The sequence below is a fragment of the Hemiscyllium ocellatum genome, chromosome 14 (genome assembly GCF_020745735.1).
Source record: "Hemiscyllium ocellatum isolate sHemOce1 chromosome 14, sHemOce1.pat.X.cur, whole genome shotgun sequence".
NCBI lineage: Eukaryota > Metazoa > Chordata > Chondrichthyes > Orectolobiformes > Hemiscylliidae > Hemiscyllium > Hemiscyllium ocellatum.
Genome location: NC_083414.1, coordinates 43,844,432 through 43,861,682, shown reverse-complemented (window position 1 = coordinate 43,861,682; position 17,251 = coordinate 43,844,432). Strand labels below are relative to the sequence as shown.

The window sequence follows — 17,251 nt, the reverse complement described above, 5'->3', positions numbered from 1 at the left end:
TGGGAAAAACTACTGCATCTCTCTCCATATCTTCTTCACATAGGCACATTCCAGAAGGAGATATGTCTCTTCGCCAGCTCACCTGTTTCAAGGGAACAGAGAGGCTGGGCAAGCATGAAGAATCTGCCAGGCTGTGCTCTCCTCACCATCAGCCAAGTTATGTTTTGATGATTGTTGGAAAGTTCTGCTTTTCTTTACTAATTTTCCACAAAGGACAAGTGATACAGAACTGTCTAACTACTTGAAGCATTCTGCAGACTGACCCATTCTTCACAACACTGGGCACAAGTAAAAACCTCAGTATGTAGTGATATCTGGTGTTTGCATACTGGATCTATGCACAGCTTAGTGTAGCTGCACTCAAAGTTGGTCATCTAGATGAGAACAACAATGGGTACATCCTTCCACCCCTTATCCAAGCTTTGTACATAATGTCCCTGCAGATGAAGGAGAAGATGGCTTGGGTGACTGCAGTGGCGCAGGCTCAGGGAATGGGCCAGACCTGTGCCACATGCATCAATGTGAACAGTACTTGACATCTGTTTACCAGGTTTATACCAGCAATGAAAGGGGAGTTTCTGTCTCATTTCAACAATATGCTTCTCCCAAGTTTTGCACACACCCTGGCCCCTCTGAACCATTTTCTCAGCACCTTTAGGTAATCTGTCCTGACGGTCTATTTCCTAAAAGTCAGGGTCAACTTAAAGGTGAGGTATATGAAGAAAAGAGTGATTTTCTCCCCCCAGAGGTCAGGAGCGCTTTTACATGGGATTACCATCATTCAAGTATATTTGGTACATTGGCAGCAGAAAATTATATTAACGACCAGCCAATTAGAAAAATGGTAACTTATAGTGTAACAATTGAAACATTAACAAATCTATTTCTAAGTTAAAAAACACATATGTATTTAAAATTTCCTTACTAAAGTTATTTTATTTGCATAACTTGTCATGGAATAAAGGGAGAACTAGCCATTTGGATACAGAACTGGCTCAAAGGTAGAAGACAGAGGGTGGTGGTGGAGGGTTGCTTTTAAGACTGGAGGCCTGTGACCAATGGAGTGCCACAAGGATCGGTGGTGGGTCCTCTACTTTTTGACATTTACATAAATGATTTGGATGCGAACATTAGAGGTACAGTTAGTAAGCTTGCAAATGACACCAAAATTGGAGATGTTGTGGTTACCTCAGATTACAACAGGGTCTGGACCAGATGGGCCAATGGGCTGAGAATTGGCAGATGGAGTTTAATTCAGATAAATGTGAGGTGCTGCATTTTGGGAAAGCAAATCTTAGCAGGACTTATATACTTAATGGTAAGGTCCTAGGGAGTGTTGCTGAACAAAGAGACCTTGGAGTGCAGGTTCATAGCTCCTTGAAAGTGGAGTCGCAGGTAGATAGGATAGTGAAGATGGCGTTTGGTATGCTTTCCTTTATTGGTCAAAGTATTGAGTACAGGAGTTGGAGGTCATGTTACGGCTGTACAGGACATTGGTTAGGCCACTGTTGAAATATTGCGTGCAATTCTGGTCTCCTTCCTATCAGAAAGATGTTGTGAAACTTGAAAGAGTTCAGAAAAGATTTACAAGGATGTTGCTAGGGTTGGAAGATTTGAGCTATAGGACAAGGCTGAACAGGCTGGGGCTATTTTCCCTGGAGCGTAGGAGTCTGAGGGTCGACCTTATAGAGGTTTATAAAATGATGAGGGGCATGGATAGGATAAATAGACAAAGTCTTTTCCCTGGGATCGGGGAGTCGAGAACAAGGGGGCATAGGTTTAAGGTGAGAGGGGAAAGATATAAAGAGACCTAAGGGGCAACTTTTTCACTCAGAGGGTGGTACATGTATGGAATGAGCTGCCAGAGGATGTGGCGGAGGCTTGTACAATTGCAACATTTAAGAGACATTTAGATGGGTATATGAATAGGAAGGGTTTGGAGGTGTATGGGCCGGGTGCTAGCAGGTGGGACTAGATTGGGTTGGGATATCTGGTTGGCATGGACTGGTTGGACAGAAGGGTCTGTTTCCATGTTGTACATCTCTATGACTCTATGACACAGATGACAATACACCAATAAAACTACAGAAGCAAGTAATCATTTGAAGCATATGGATGCAAAGCCTATGTACACAAAATCACTGACAAATTTAAAAAGTGCAAACATGTGGGAAAACATTTCAAAAATATTTTTCCTTTCACTGTTTGACCAACATCACATATTGAGAAACAACAGGTTGCAACCATATAGGTATAAGAGACTAAAATCAGGGACCACCTACTTAGAGTCATAGAGTCATAGAGATGTACTGCATGGACTTATCACACGTGAACACATTACAGGCATACCCTACCCACTCAACCCTGCAAACTCCTGTCACTACCATCTGGGGACCTGGTTCAAATTTTGTAGAGATGTTCCCTTAGACGAGTCAGGCAACAATCTAGCATAAACACCATCTCATATCTTTCAGTCAAAAACATTACCATCACTAGGTACCATCAATAAGAATCTTCAAGATTGACTTCAGGCAGCATGACATATCATGGCATCAGGTCAAATAAGGCAAGGAAAGATCCTGTAGATTATCAGTATCTTTCTCCTTCAGATGATGGTCATTACTCCTCTATATTCAATATCATGGTCAGATAATGAAATGAACAATGCTGAAATTCAGCCAGACATGGTCCATATTCTCTGCTTCCAACGTATCATCCAAGTCACATACCATTGTGACTTCAAAATATATCCTCATTTCTTCTCGGTTCAAGATCCTCACAACAGGGACTCCAACCATTCAAGAACCAAGTTTACCACCACCACCTTCTCAATAGAAATAGACAATAAATCCTGGCCATGCTGCCATTTAATTTTTTTCAAAATGCATAATATGTAGTTACTTGCATGGATGTCATTGAACAAATACACTTTAAATATGTATTATAAAATACAATGAATCTACTCCTCACATTACCAAATTATATATAAAAATAACTATTTCTATAAAGTTAAAAATCACACAACACCAGGTTATAGTCCAACAGGTTTAATTGGAAGCACACTAGCTTACTGAGCGACGCTTCTTCATCAGGTGTTTGAGAAGGATGAAGGAGAGTCGCTCCAAAAGCTAGTGTGCTTCCAATTAAACCTGTTGGACTGTAACCTGGTGTTGTGTGATTTTTTAACTTTGTACACCCAAGTACAACACCGGCATCTCCAAATTATTTCTATAAAAGGTTTGTTGGCATTTATCATGAATGCAGTGTGAGCAACTAGTTTATTAAAAGAAATTATATTGAATGATGAAGCCCAAAATTCTCACACATTGCAATTACCAGTGAGGGTAATGAAAGTCCTTCTCAATTTCAACGTACAAAATTGAAATCCTGTCATGTAGTAAATATTTTGTTAGTATTGATATGCAATATGCTTATCTAAAAAAAAACTTCAGTGTTGTAATGACCACAACGTTGTACCATTCGCGTTGCTAATTTGCACTGACACTAACCCTCCAATGTAAAACTCCTTCCACCAGACTCTGGCGTCAAACAGCGGGGAACGTCCTGGAAAATTGTTTCATTCGTTGGAATGTGAACCCAATTGGACTAGATTGTATTTGGACAACTTTGTAGAATATCCAAGGGTCCAGTAGATAGATTGTAAACTTAGCTAGCTCCATTTTAAATGATTAGTGAGGCGAAACTCCCACCCTCGCTTTTTAAACATATAAAATTTCATCAAATTATAGAAACAATTATCAGTGACACGGGCACGCACACTAACTCTCCTCAGTATAGAAGAGCCGAAGTTTCAACCAGGTAGTAGTCGAGCAATGTAAATAGGTTCTGCCTATCCAAAACCCAACCACTTTTCGACCAGTTGTGCGTCTAGCATAAATACAGTACATCTTTCGACAGCCATCAAGTAGTTCCGCATTGACCGTAAGTCGTGAAATGCAAGGACAAGGTAATGGGTAGTTTGAGTTAACCGAGGTGCATTTTACTCTCATACAATGACTTGACCGCTCTTTTTCAGAGCGATTAGAAATCGGTTTCCGTAACTGAATCATTATCAAAATATTTTGAAAGCTCATCTGTGCTGCACGTGAAACATGTGTACTGTTTATATTACTGTCAATACTGACAATGAAATTGGAATTCATTTGGTGCTTCATAAAAGCTTGTAACTTTTTGGATTGCGCTATCAATCGAACCATTTAGTGTAATTTCGAAAGCGAAAAGCGAGTGAGACGGGGGCAAAGAGGAGATCTTAGATAATTTATTCTAAAGGGAGAAGTCTATGCAAGTGGATTTTTTTTCATATTCCTGTAGCAATTGAATTCTTGGTTGAAATGATTGTTAATATGTTTCAAATGAATAACGTGCCCGATATTACAATACAGTGCTTGCACTTCCGGCATTGGTCTCGTTTTTGGACCTTACGCCGATGTTTTGTGCGCTAAATTCCTTCTGCAAAACTTGTCCTTCGATTTCACATTAAAAAAGACTCTTTTGACAATTACTGTCGCCTTCATTCGGTACGGCGACAAAACAAGCTGAAGGTACATCATTTGTGGCTTTCACTCAGATCAAGTCGTGCCCAACTCACACTGAAGATAACAATCGGCAACAAGACCCAATGAGAAAGTGATTTGAGGAAATCGACTCAGTTTCGGTAAACTTACACATATTCATTTCAGGTTGGCAAATCTAACAGCAGAAATTTTTAATCGCATTCAAATATTGTTGGACACGTTTGGATGAAGAAACAGCTACTTTCCACGATTGTAACAATAAACAGATTAACTGTAAACCATAACAAAACATTATACAAACGACTGATCTTTGTGTATCATTCAACCATCCATTCTGATGACTGTCAGTTTCCAATTCATTGACGACATAAGCTAACTGATCTCAGTACAATTGGATGAATTTCGCTCTTTTGTACTGTACTTTAACAGTTATTACACAAATTCCATATATAAATGAACGAATAACGTCGCAATTACAAGTATAAATTGTTGTTGAAATTAAAAAGTACCATTATGCTCAACAAAGTGCGGTTTATAATATTTGCACTGACCACCCGTGCTTAATATTTAAGAAAATGTGCAGTTTATTTCTGCATCGAGAAGGTAGACGGTCAGAGAGAGAAAAAAAATATGTTTGACAATAACAGTCTTGGCAGTTGCAGACATAGAAGTAGCTCTCATTAAGTTTGATCTTCCAAAATTTTGCAGAATATTCAAATTATTCCTATGCTGTAACTAACTGTACCATTATTGTATTAGCATAAACCTCTGGTAGGAGTTGCTGTAATACAATCAGGAAACAAATTTATTTAACAATGATTTAGATTTACTTGCATCTCTTGAGAAGGGACTGTAATTATTGTCTGCCCACCTTACACATACTCTGTGCAGTATTTTCATTGACATTTACTTGTGGTCTCTGCTGAAGACGCTGCCGAAACTGTAGTGCTTTGTAAACATCAAATGTATTTAAAAGAAACTTTCCCACATAATTCAGTTGGTCGCTAAATTAACTTGTTAGATTATGTGCCGTGGTATTTTCGAATTTCAGCTATTGGACCTACTGCGCTTGTAGAAAGCTGTTTGCTTATGCCATACGTGCCTATCTATTTTTAATAGTCAGGTAGGTGTTTTTTTGTAACTTATGGTCATCTTATTTGGTTCGCAAAGTATAAATAATACGTTACACGACAACCTTAAAATCGCGCGCTCTCCCTCTGTCTGATGTATGCACTCGACAACAGGAGGCTCCCGCTGGGCATTGCCCTTTAAACGCGGTGAGGGGCTGGGAGCAGTGCGGGACTTTTCACACCCTGGCCTGGGACGAGGGGGTGGGGTGAGATGCTTCGGGACCAGCCCATTCCTGATTGATGTTCCTGTCACCCAATAGATGACGGGTAATCCGGAATGTTTGTTCACGTGATATGGAGGTTGGACCAATGGCACGGAAGGAGGGATGGAACACTCCCACTGCATCCAACGTGGGTCGCGGCTGGAGCGCGAGCGGGTTCACATTAACGGCCGATTGCAAACGGCCAGCAGTTGAGTCAGGAGGGCCAGGGGTTTGCAGAGAAAAAGATAGTGTAGAGCAGCACAGTGAGGAGTTCTCGCTGAACTTGGCTTTATTTCGAAGTAGGAGAGCGAGCGAGTTACCTATCCTCAGAGCCGATCGGTGTGAGGGCTGGAGCTGTGGCTTGGATTGTGTTCGTGGAGCGGCGGTCACTCGGTGCGAGGCAAGATGGCGGCGCTCGGGCTGCCGGCGTTGCTGCTGCCCCTGCTGCTGGCTTTGAGCGCCCCCAAGCCGGCCGCGTGCACGGGACTGGGACGTGAAGGTGGTTCTCGTTCTGTCACCCCCGGGGCCTTGCCGTGTATCCCGGGCTGTATGTGCAGCGGGGAGCAGCTGGACTGCAGCAAACAGGCCTGGACTCACATTCCCCACCAGCTGCCTTCCTGGGTCGTCTACCTGTAAGTACCCTCGAGATATTTTGATCATCTGCGGGGACCTGTCAGGGTTGGGATTAGGGGGGTGCGCAATCCAACACTAACCACATCGTGTACATATTTCTGAAACTGGAAACTTCATGGTGTTTTCTTCCCCTGCTTCCAAACTACATCAATCATTGACATGATTAAGTTGGCATTGCAGCTTTCAAAGAAACTCGAATGTTGTATATAGTCATTTTCTTTGCCTTTTAAATACTGGACATAATTATTCTCAGAGGCGAACTTTGCTTATTCTTTGGTATACAACCATGCATTTTCATTAATACAAGTTCAGGAAGGTGTCAATGTTTGCTTTAGCGGACAGGACTTAGCATTGAGCATGGATTGTGCTTACTTCAGAATTGTTGCACGATGGAAGAATAAAAATGGGTCGTTGGCATTGGAATTTTAGAAACATGTTTTGTTTCATCCCGAATGCAATCTACATAGATCAAGTATAAACTCCTGACAGATTAGTCTTCATTCTTTCGTCACCTGAAAGGGGACAACTTTCGTACAGCGATATCACAGTCTTGCCAGCAATTCTTTGCATTTTTTGAGTTTCGAGTATTGGGACATATGTGTTGTGAAGCAAAATGTGGACGAAAAATTAGCTTTGGGAAGATGAGGGAATAAAGGATCGTCAGTTTTTTCCTCGGCGTTTTGCGTCACTTGAGGTTAAAATAGATGATGGTAGAAAATTCCGTACTTGGTAGACATTAGGAAAAATGAATTGTGGTTTAATTACCGAATCACTTAAATAGCAGGTTTTGGAGAATCGACTGTTAATCAAAAGGAGACAACACTATATATGTGACACTTCTTTAATGGGTATTAAACTATTGACAGACGTAGATAATTGTTGCAATTTGCTATCGATGTGGTTCGTACATTTGTTAAATTTTGACTTTACTTAATGTAGCATATTTTACAATTTCTTCTGCCTTGGCTCTTGCTAAAGAGGGGCTAAAATCTTTGGAGTGCTAATCCCACAACTAGATAATTAGGGGGCTCACTTGTATTGGCTGGCCATATAGTTTTTCCGGAGACAGTTTGATTCGTTGTCACTGTGACATGGTTCTCATTCACTCGGCTGTTGCCCGGAGATGCTGGTTGGCAACATGCCTACCTTGAGTTCAGTGCCCATATGGCCCTAATGCTCGATGTGGCTTAGTAAGTTCTATTATAGCTATGCTGGCCCTCTGAATTTGCTAATCTTGGGTAAAGCATTAAAAATTGAAGTGTGTAACCGAATGTTAATCTGCATGGTTTTAATCTTTGAGGAAACGTGTCCTTTTTTTTCATGCCTTAGGTATGGCTAGTTTTGTTCATTTTGATTTTTCATTTTTGAATGTGCCTTAACTATATTGCTTGGGCAAAGCTAAGAGTAACCTCCTTCGACATTTATTTACAATACAGGGATGCTGAGAGGATAAGAAACAAACTATTTTGCCAAATGAGACTGGTGGCAAATTATTTCACTTGTGAAGTTATAGTGAATGTTTTTTGTTATACTTGCCCAAAAGGGCAGAATTATTTCTGAACGCTTTTATGATTTGCAAATTTTTTAAAAAATCACCTAAAGACTTTGCAAATTTATTCAATAAAATAAGCTGTCCCAAGTAAATGGGTAGTAATAAGTTTACTCCATTCTATAATATTGATCTGAGATGAATGACAACTGGGTGTTATAATTGACCTCTGCTTTGGTTAGAAATCTCACAACACCAGGTTAAGTCCAACAGGTTTTATTTGAAATTACAAGCTTTTGGAGTTCTGCTCCTTTGTCACATGGGGCAGAATCACAGAACACAATTTTTTGTAAAAGATCAAAGTGTCATATAACTGATGCGAAGTTCTGGGACTTACATATGAATCAATTGAAACCTGTATCCTCATTCTAAGTGACTAAAGATTTAACAGCAATCCAGGTTTGTTCAATATAGTGCATCAGTTGTATGCCACTTTGATCTTTTACTATAAATTCTGTCCTATAATCCTGCCCCGCTAGCTAAGTGATGAAGGAGCAGCGCTCTGAAAGCTTGTACTTTAAATAAACCTGGTGTTGTGTGATTTTTAACTTTTGTCCACCCCAGTCCAACACCAGCACCACCATGTCATGGCTACTTTGGGGAGGGGAGCATTGGTCAGTGACTTACACTGGAAGTGCTTATGGACAATGGATGTCAGCATGATTGGTTGCAATGCATTCCACAGCATTCATATAGCACAGATACAAACCCTTTGGTCCGACTCATCTGTGCCAACCAGACATTCCAATCTTACCTAGTCCCATTTGGTCTATATTTCTCTGAACCCTTCCTCGTCATATACCTATCCAAATGTCTTTTAAATGTTATAATTGTACCCAGCTCCACCACTTCATCCGGCAGCTTGTTCCATATACTCACCACCCTCTACGTGAAAAAATTACCCCTTTGCTCTGTTTTCCCTCTCACCTTAAACCTATGCCCTCTAGCTTTATACTCCCCCACCTAGGAAAAAGACCTTGGGTATTCACCTTATTCATGTCCCTCATGATTTTATCAACCTCCAAGTAGGTCACCACTCAGTCTCCATTCGAGGAAAAAAGCGCCAGCTGATTCAGCCCCTCCCTATAGCTGCAACTCTCCAGTCCAGCCAACATCCTTAAACTTTAAACAACATCCTCCCTGTAGAAGGATGACCAGAATTGAACACGGTACTCTAAAAGTGGCCTCACCAATGATTTGTACAGCCATAACATGACATCCCAACTCCTGCAATCAGTGCCATGACCACCGAAGGCAAGCATGCTAAATGCCTTAGTCACCACTCTGTCTATCTGTGACTTGACTTTCAAAGAACTATGCGTCTGCGCTCCTAGGTCTCTTTGTTTGGCAACACTCCCAGTGTCCTACCCTTAACTGTAGAAGTCCTGCTTTGGTTTGCCCTACCAAAATGCAACACTTTACATTTATCTAAATTATCTAAATCTATCTGCCACTCATTGGCCCATTTGATCAAGGTCTCGTTGTACTCTGAGATGATCATCTTCACTGTCCACTGCACCACCTATTTTGGTGTTGTCTGCAAACTTACTATACTCCCTATATTCACACTCGTACCATTTTTGTGAATGGTGAAAAGAAGTGGACCCAGCACTGATCCTTGGATGATAGCTACTTGGCTCCAGAATGATAACTATTGCTTTTGGAACGTTACAGTAACAAATAGCCAAGGTTATCTGGAGCAACCAAAATCTTATTTTTTAAATGAGGCTATTATATCCTGCTTTTCATAAAGCAATTGCTGCTCAATGTGCTTATAGTATGTAAGGCAATAACATCTGTTTCATAGGACCCTGTGAATGTAAACTAATTCTTGCATTCTTTAATCATATGATGCCATGATACTATTTATGAAACTATGGTCTTGATATAATGTTAGAAAATTGTGAAACACCTTGGAAAACCCATTTTATTTTTTGACAATTTGGGTTCTAAATTCTTTTCATAAGAGTTGTACAATTCCTACAGTGCAGAAAAAGGCCATTCTGCCCCTTGTGTCTACACAGACCCCCCCCTCCCCCAAAAGAACCCACATCCCTGTAACCTAACATGAGATTTTTATTTTTACCTTTGATAAGCCACTAACCTGCTCATCCCTGGACACTACAGGTCAATTTCTAGCACAGCCAATCCACCTAATCTGCACATCTTTGGATTGTGGGAGGTAACTGGAGTACCACAGAGAGAATGTGCAAACTCCAAAAGTTTTGAAAATTTAAAGATTAAGATTTGGAAAAACTTTCTTTAGTTACAAGTTTCAGACAATAAGATGGGAAAAAGTGATTTGTGGTTGGTCCTGTGATTTGACAGTGTAATTTGGCCTTGTTCTAATTTTGATGTCTAAATTGATGTTTACATTGATCATCCAGTAATTTTAGTTTTGTAATTCATCCAGGAACAATTTTCATGTTAACAATCCTATGAGGGAATTTTGTATTACCTTTAGAATGTATTCCAATATCTCTGAAAATGAAGGACCAATGGATGGAATTACATATGAAACGTCTCTGCCACTTTCAGTTCTCTTCATCCACACAACCTGAGTTTAAAGGGTATTATTCTTTTCCTTGTTGCCTTATGGCCAGAGTAAATTTGTAGCGCATTAAGCAAGTTTTTTTGTATGAATAAAAGTCATTGAAGGAAATTGTTCTTGTCATATTTACTATAGAGTTCCATTGAATTTTTAGTCAACTAAATCTTTGGACTGATTTGAAATAATGCAGATTATGATCATGAGAACTTCTGTTTCTCTCTTTAAAGTTGCATTGTTGTAAATTCAAATTGCGAAAATGTAGAGAAGTCTTGCTTCTAAAGGTGTTTTACAATCATTGTGTAAATGTACATTGAGCAAGGAATGACCTGTAGGGAAATGTTCCCATGAGGAATTGTGCCATAGTGATTCAATGTTATAAATTTACCATTTCAGTTGCTGTCAAACTATTAGTCTGAATATAAAAGAGCAAGTTGTAAATGTGCCATGTTGGTCCATGATGTTTGCATTAAAAATAAATCTTCTTCTACCATGGCAAGAAATCAAATAGTAAATTTCCAAGTCTGATCAGAGGTTTTGGCTAAAGGCTTCAACCTGTATATATTCCTTTTGTTTAAAAAAAACTTTCACACCAGTTCAAAAGTACTTTAAACTTGAAAATATTAATAATTCAAGGTTGCACTGAAAGTGGATCATGGCATTTGTTTCTCCTCACTATAATTATTTGAGGAAAAATCATATGATTTCAATGTCAAAACTTTTTTTTGCATAGAATTAGAAAGTATTGTGAATTAAGAAGTTGCATTCCTGTACATGTGTTTAAACTTTTTAAAAGAATTTTACATACCCTTTTGAAAGTAGGTTTATTGAAAGTTATGTTTGTCCTTGATTTGATGTGTACTAACAAAGGTTGAGAGCTTTTATTATTAGTTTTAAAAACATTAAATCCTAAAAATGACAATTATATTTCGTTTGAATATTTTTTGAAAATAACTGTTTAGATTGGAAAGCTTCTAGTGTCAAGTTCAAATTTATGTCAGCTAGATGTTTTGAAGTTTTAAAAGAATAACATTTAGTATAAAATTATATGGTGCTCAGTGATTAGCACTGCTGCCTCACAGCACCAGGGTCCCAGGTTTGAACCCGGCCTCGGGTAACTGTCTGTGTGGAGTTTGCACATTCTCCCCGTGTCTGCGTGGGTTTCCTCCCACAGTCCAAAGATATGCAGGTCAGGTGAATTGGCTGTGCTAAATTGCCCGTAGTGTTAGGTGCATTAGTCAGAGGGAAATGGGTCTGGGTGGGTCACTCTTCAGAGTGTCGGTGTGGACTGGTTGGGCTGAAGGGCCTGTTTCCACACTGTAGGGAATCTAATCTAATCTATATAATTTTATATTTGCTACTTGTTCAAATTAGTGATATTGTTTAGTAACTTAACACAATACACATAACAACCAATAATGCAAGTCACATACATATATGTTGTACAGTACTCTGACGAGGTATGCATGAAACTGCAGTCGATCAGATATGTTTGGAAAACATTTCACTATATTTTTCTTCAGAACCATTTTCTTAACACAGTTTATTGTAATTTTAAAAGAGTTTAGTTTGAGCTAGTTAAATGATCTCCAGAAAGTACTGGTGTAAGAAGGGTTTTGAGGCTGAATTTACAAGAAAAGCACTAATTGTGTAAATATGTTTTGACTATAAATCTTGAGTGGTGTTTAAAATAACAGAAATGTACAGTGATTTACAATATGCAACCATTCTAGTACTAAGATGGAGTCTTGTACGTTCACAGTTGAAAATCTTGTTTGAATGTGTGAAGTCATTCGATTTAATTAAAATGAGTTCTGCTTCATAAGTGATTCACTTTCCCCTTTATAGGCATCCATTGTTATACATAAAAGAAATGTAGAGATCTCCAGCAAACATTTGAAAATGTTTTGTACAGGTGATGAAAATAAGTGCATGAAATGTCCACTCTTTCCTCCTCATGTGCTTTCTTGCAAGATAAGTGGTCAATTGTTTTAAAACAAAAAAAAAGATTGGCAGCCTATTTAAAGCAGAGGAAGCAAATCTTTTTTCTCAAAGCGTCAAGTCTTTGGAGCTTATTTCCTTTAATGTGGTGGAAACAGAGCCTTTTAAATATTTTTAAGACAGTGATAGATTCTCAGTAAGCAAGGAGGTGACTGATTATTAGGGTTAGGTGGATATGCGGTCAGCCATGATCCTATTCAGTGCCAGAGCAGGATCAAGGGGCTGAGCGGTCCACTTTTGTTCTTAATCTGCATGGTCTCTTGCATGCTCACTTCTTTTCTATTGCATCATCTTTATTATGTAGAACTGAACAGAGGATTACTTATTAAAGAAATGGGCAAAATTGACAGTTGAAGTTCACTTTTGGATGTTGAGTAATCGGTCATATCCATTGAGAGATTACAGGTTTTGGAAAAGGAAAACATTTGGTACTCAATTCACATGTTGCTAATAGCTGGTGTTGCCGTTGAGGTTTATGAGATAACATTACAAAACTGTAACTTTAACCTTAAAAGTAAATGAAGGGGTTCTTATGACATGTTCTGAAGTGTGTCTGACTGAAACCTGGGTGGTTTGATTAGAAATACGGTCAGAGGTCAAAGAAGGATTAGATTATTTTGCTAAGAAATATAGTGCAAGGTATTTGTGCTTGTTGTAGTATTGGTATTGGATTGTTAATGATTGTCTATTTAATTCAAAGATGGAAGCTATATAGCTAATTAGCTAGCTGCAATGCTAATGTGTTGCCATTATTCTGACATTGCTAGTTGGAAAAACAATTATTTAACCTTAAAGTGGAGCTGAATTTGAGGAACTCTGAGGCATTTGGCTAGAAATGGTCGCTCCATTATTAATTGGTGAAATAAGAATACTGGAAACTGTTGGAAGCTAGGAGTAACTGTGGACTGTTTGCTAAAAGCACTGTAATTCCTTGGAGCATTCAGTGGGTGATGAGTATACAAGAGAAGGTCACTTTAAGTTAAAGTAACCTACCAAAGTAGTCATTAGTGTTTTTGTAAGTAATTTGTTACAGCAAAAACTTATACTTGAAATGTTGTGCCTTTTTGCCAAGCTAATAACTAGAACTTCAAGTTATCAGTCTTCACAAGGAAATGCAGTAGGAAACTGCTGCAATAATGATTTAAATTTAAACTGGGCCATTTAATAATGAAATGAAGAAACTTTTTTTAAGTTAAGTAGGTTTTGGAAAATACTGTGACAAAAGGAGGTAGAATTTATGGAAACCTTCAAGCTTGACTTTGATACATTTTTGTTAATTAATGCCATCATGGAACATGAAGTTGAGGGTGGGTTAATTAATGATTTTAATAGAATGTCCGGCTATTCACTCCTTGAGACCTATTGTTCAGAGGTTGTAATAAAGTATAGTGAGTGAAAGACAAACATAACACGCAAGACTTATTTGATGTTTTCAAAGTCAAATTGCATTGCATTTTCTGGAAATTTGAACTTGTGTTTTATTATATTTATTTTTTGTATTTCTTTCCTTGGGTAATTGTTTTTTTTCATTCATTAAATTTTCAAATTTATGAACCAGAATTTGGAGTGGATTGGTGTTTGTTCTAGCTGTCACAAACATGCAAGTTTTGCTTGTTACTATGCCATTTATTACATGGGGTTTCTGTATATACGTGGAATCAATTGGAGTAGTGAGTGTATCATGTCAGTTTTGGACTTATTTGTTTATTTGCCTCCTAGTGAATAACTTGAGTATAATTCATAGTCAACCTTATGTTCCTATACATGTAATGAATTCATTTTATTCTAAAGATGTCTTTCCATACTCTACCAAAGCATACCCAGCCAAATAATTTTTTGTAGATATTTTTAATAAATAGGTTAAGGTTACTATCACTGGAGCCTTAAGAGTAGTTCCTAGTTTTTTATGTGCTGAGGTAAAGTGGGGGTGGATTGAGCTGTAAATTGACCGATCTTAATTGTGTTTTCATTATTTTGTATGAACAAAGTTCCAAAAAATTGCTATTTAATCATATTTAAGTTGTTAGTCATGGTTACATAGCACCTGATCATTTTTAGGACTGGTATCTGGATTAGAGTTCAGCTTTCTACTCATTTCTATTCTGCTGTTTGCGGGTGACAGGGAGGAGTCGGTTAGCTCAGTTGGCTGAACCTTTACCTTACTCAGCTGTCGTGCCAAGAAGACATGAGGCAGTTTGAATGCTGTTGCTGCCCTAAGCTGCCCCACATTTTTACAAAATTAAACCATTCAGATTAACAAATTATCGTCTAGTATGCAAGAGAGCCACATAGTAGAGTTGCTGGCCATCAACAGTATTTTGGAATTAAAGATCACACAATACCAGTTATAGTCCAACAGATTTAACTGGAAGCACACTAGCTTTCGGAGCGACGCTCCTTCATCAGGTGATAGTGGAGGGCTCAATCCTAACACAGAATTTATAGCAAAAATTTACAGTGTGATGTAACTGAAATTATACATTGAAAAATTGATTGTCTGTTAAGCCTTTCATCTGTTAGAATACAGTGATAGCTTCACTTCTTTCATGTGTAAATCACAAAACCCTTTTTAAAAAGTTGCATTCTCGGGTTAGCTGTTAACAATGGTGATAGCTAGACAATATGTTGAAGGTGTTAGCCCTCTGTGTTCTCTGTCTATGACCTGATGTTTAGATTGATTCTAATCTAAAAAGTGAAATAACAGAGTTTTACATAAATTTATGCAGTTTTTGAGCTCAGAGATCTACATGAATGTACGCAGTTTTTGAGCAAAGTGCAATGTAACTCTGCAAGTACAAATTCACCCCACAAAATATATGTGTGCATGCGGGTCTTTGTTTATTTGTCTGTGTGTGTGTGTGTGTGTGTGTGTGTGTGTGTGTGTAGTGCAATGGTGATCACCTATAATGTGACATGAACCCAAGGTTCCCGGTTGAGGCCCTCCCTATGGGTACCGAACTTAGCTATCAGGCTCTGCTCGGTCACATTCCTCTGCTGATTGTCCCAAAGTCCACCTTGGAGGATGGTCACCTGAAGGTCCGAGGCTGAATGTCCTGGACCACTGAAGTGTTCCCCACCTGGGAGGGAACCCTCCTGTCTATTGATTGTTGTGCGGTGCCCATTCATCTATTGTCGTAGCCTTTGCTCAGTTTCCCCAATGTACCATGCCTCCGGGTATCCTTGCCTGCAACGTATAAGATAGACAATGTTGGCTGAGTCACATGAGTACCTGCCATGTACAAGGTGGGAGGTGTCCACAATCTGACACGTCTTGCAGCGTCCACCGTGACAGGGTTGTATGGAGTTGTCCTGAGAGCCAGGCAGTTTGCTGTGAACAATGATTTGTTTGAGGTTTGGCGGTTGTTTAAAGGTATTTTGGAGTTAGTGTGCTCATATGATCAGAATGAAATACTCATTTCATTCTTTAACAGTAATAACTTTTATTTTAATTCTTAGTTTGAAGTTTTATGATCTCTTGATTAGATTCTGTTGGGTTTAGAGCGCCAAACTTAATATAAGGCTGGGAACTGGCTTAAGAACACTAATTTCACATAAGTTTAATATCACACTAGTTGATATATCTGATTTTGTTTGCATGGGTTTAGTGGGTAAGGGGTGAGGTGTAAGGGACTTAGCTTTAATGTATCGAAACAAACTGATAGAAAGATCAAAACTGGGTATTCAGGCAGTGTGAATGCTCTAGGTCTTTGTAAGTAGTACCCAGTTAGTCCCACTCCCTTGTTGTATTTTTCACATTCTCCAAGTCTCTCCTTTCTAAATATCCAATTCACCTTTTGAAGTGTGCTATTGAATTTAGTATCCTTTCAGGAGTGCATTGCAGATTATTGCACCCAGCTATTCTTGATAGGAAGGGAAAACATTTTTGAGTAAGACCATTCTTGCATTATGAAACATATTGCATTTTGTTTGGGGGACAGTCATTTTTTTGACAGTAAGCCACAGCATTGAGGACTGCATTCTGCTCAGCACTAAACACGTTTTTTTTTAGGTATGTCTATTTAATTTTGCAAGGATTTTGTTTGCTAGGTATTTACAACATATAATGCGCAATTTAATAATTGTTTAGAAAGTATAATAAACACCACTAGGATAACCACGTGGTATTAAGAGAGGCTGAAATATCAAAGTTTAAAGCAAATGCAGTTAGTTCTTCTATAATGCGATGGTTGCGTTCTTGTGCAGTTCCACGTTCTACAAAATCACGCTTTAGAAACAGAATTTGAAGTGTTGGCACTGTAATCGTGTTACAGCCAATACGTGTTTCAAAAGTTTGTGCTGTAGAAACAGCATCCCCAGTTACTAAATTGTGTTACAGCAAATTCGCATTGTTGAAATGCACGTTATAACAGAACAACCTGTAGTTTTATATTGTGTTTTAAAGAATTGAATGATTCTTTTCTATCTTCAGAGAAACTGTGATGCCACTCTTGTAAATTTAGTTTTTTAGGACCAGCAAAGTTGTCATTACTTTAATATCTGGTTTAAAATTTTCATTGGTTTTAACAGTGAATATTGTATGTTCATGTTAAATCAGCGATTGTATTGATGGCACCATAAAGATAGATTGTAACAATGTACTAAGTTGAGGATCTGAAGCACTAAGCAAATGGCAGAAGTTTTACACAGTAGTG

At 38.6% G+C, this 17,251-nt stretch overlaps 1 protein-coding gene across 2 annotated transcripts in view; it reads left to right on the top strand.

The window, feature by feature from the left end:
- The first annotated feature begins 6,007 nt into the window (after positions 1-6,007).
- The window catches only part of lrig1 (leucine-rich repeats and immunoglobulin-like domains 1), a 117,759-nt gene continuing 106,515 nt past the window's right edge, over positions 6,008-17,251 (top strand). For both annotated transcript variants that reach the window (XM_060835676.1, XM_060835675.1), the window contains exon 1: positions 6,008-6,500. In XM_060835676.1, coding sequence (XP_060691659.1) covers positions 6,274-6,500 — 227 coding nt within the window. In that variant the 5' untranslated portion in view covers positions 6,008-6,273. The remainder of the gene's footprint in view (positions 6,501-17,251) is intronic.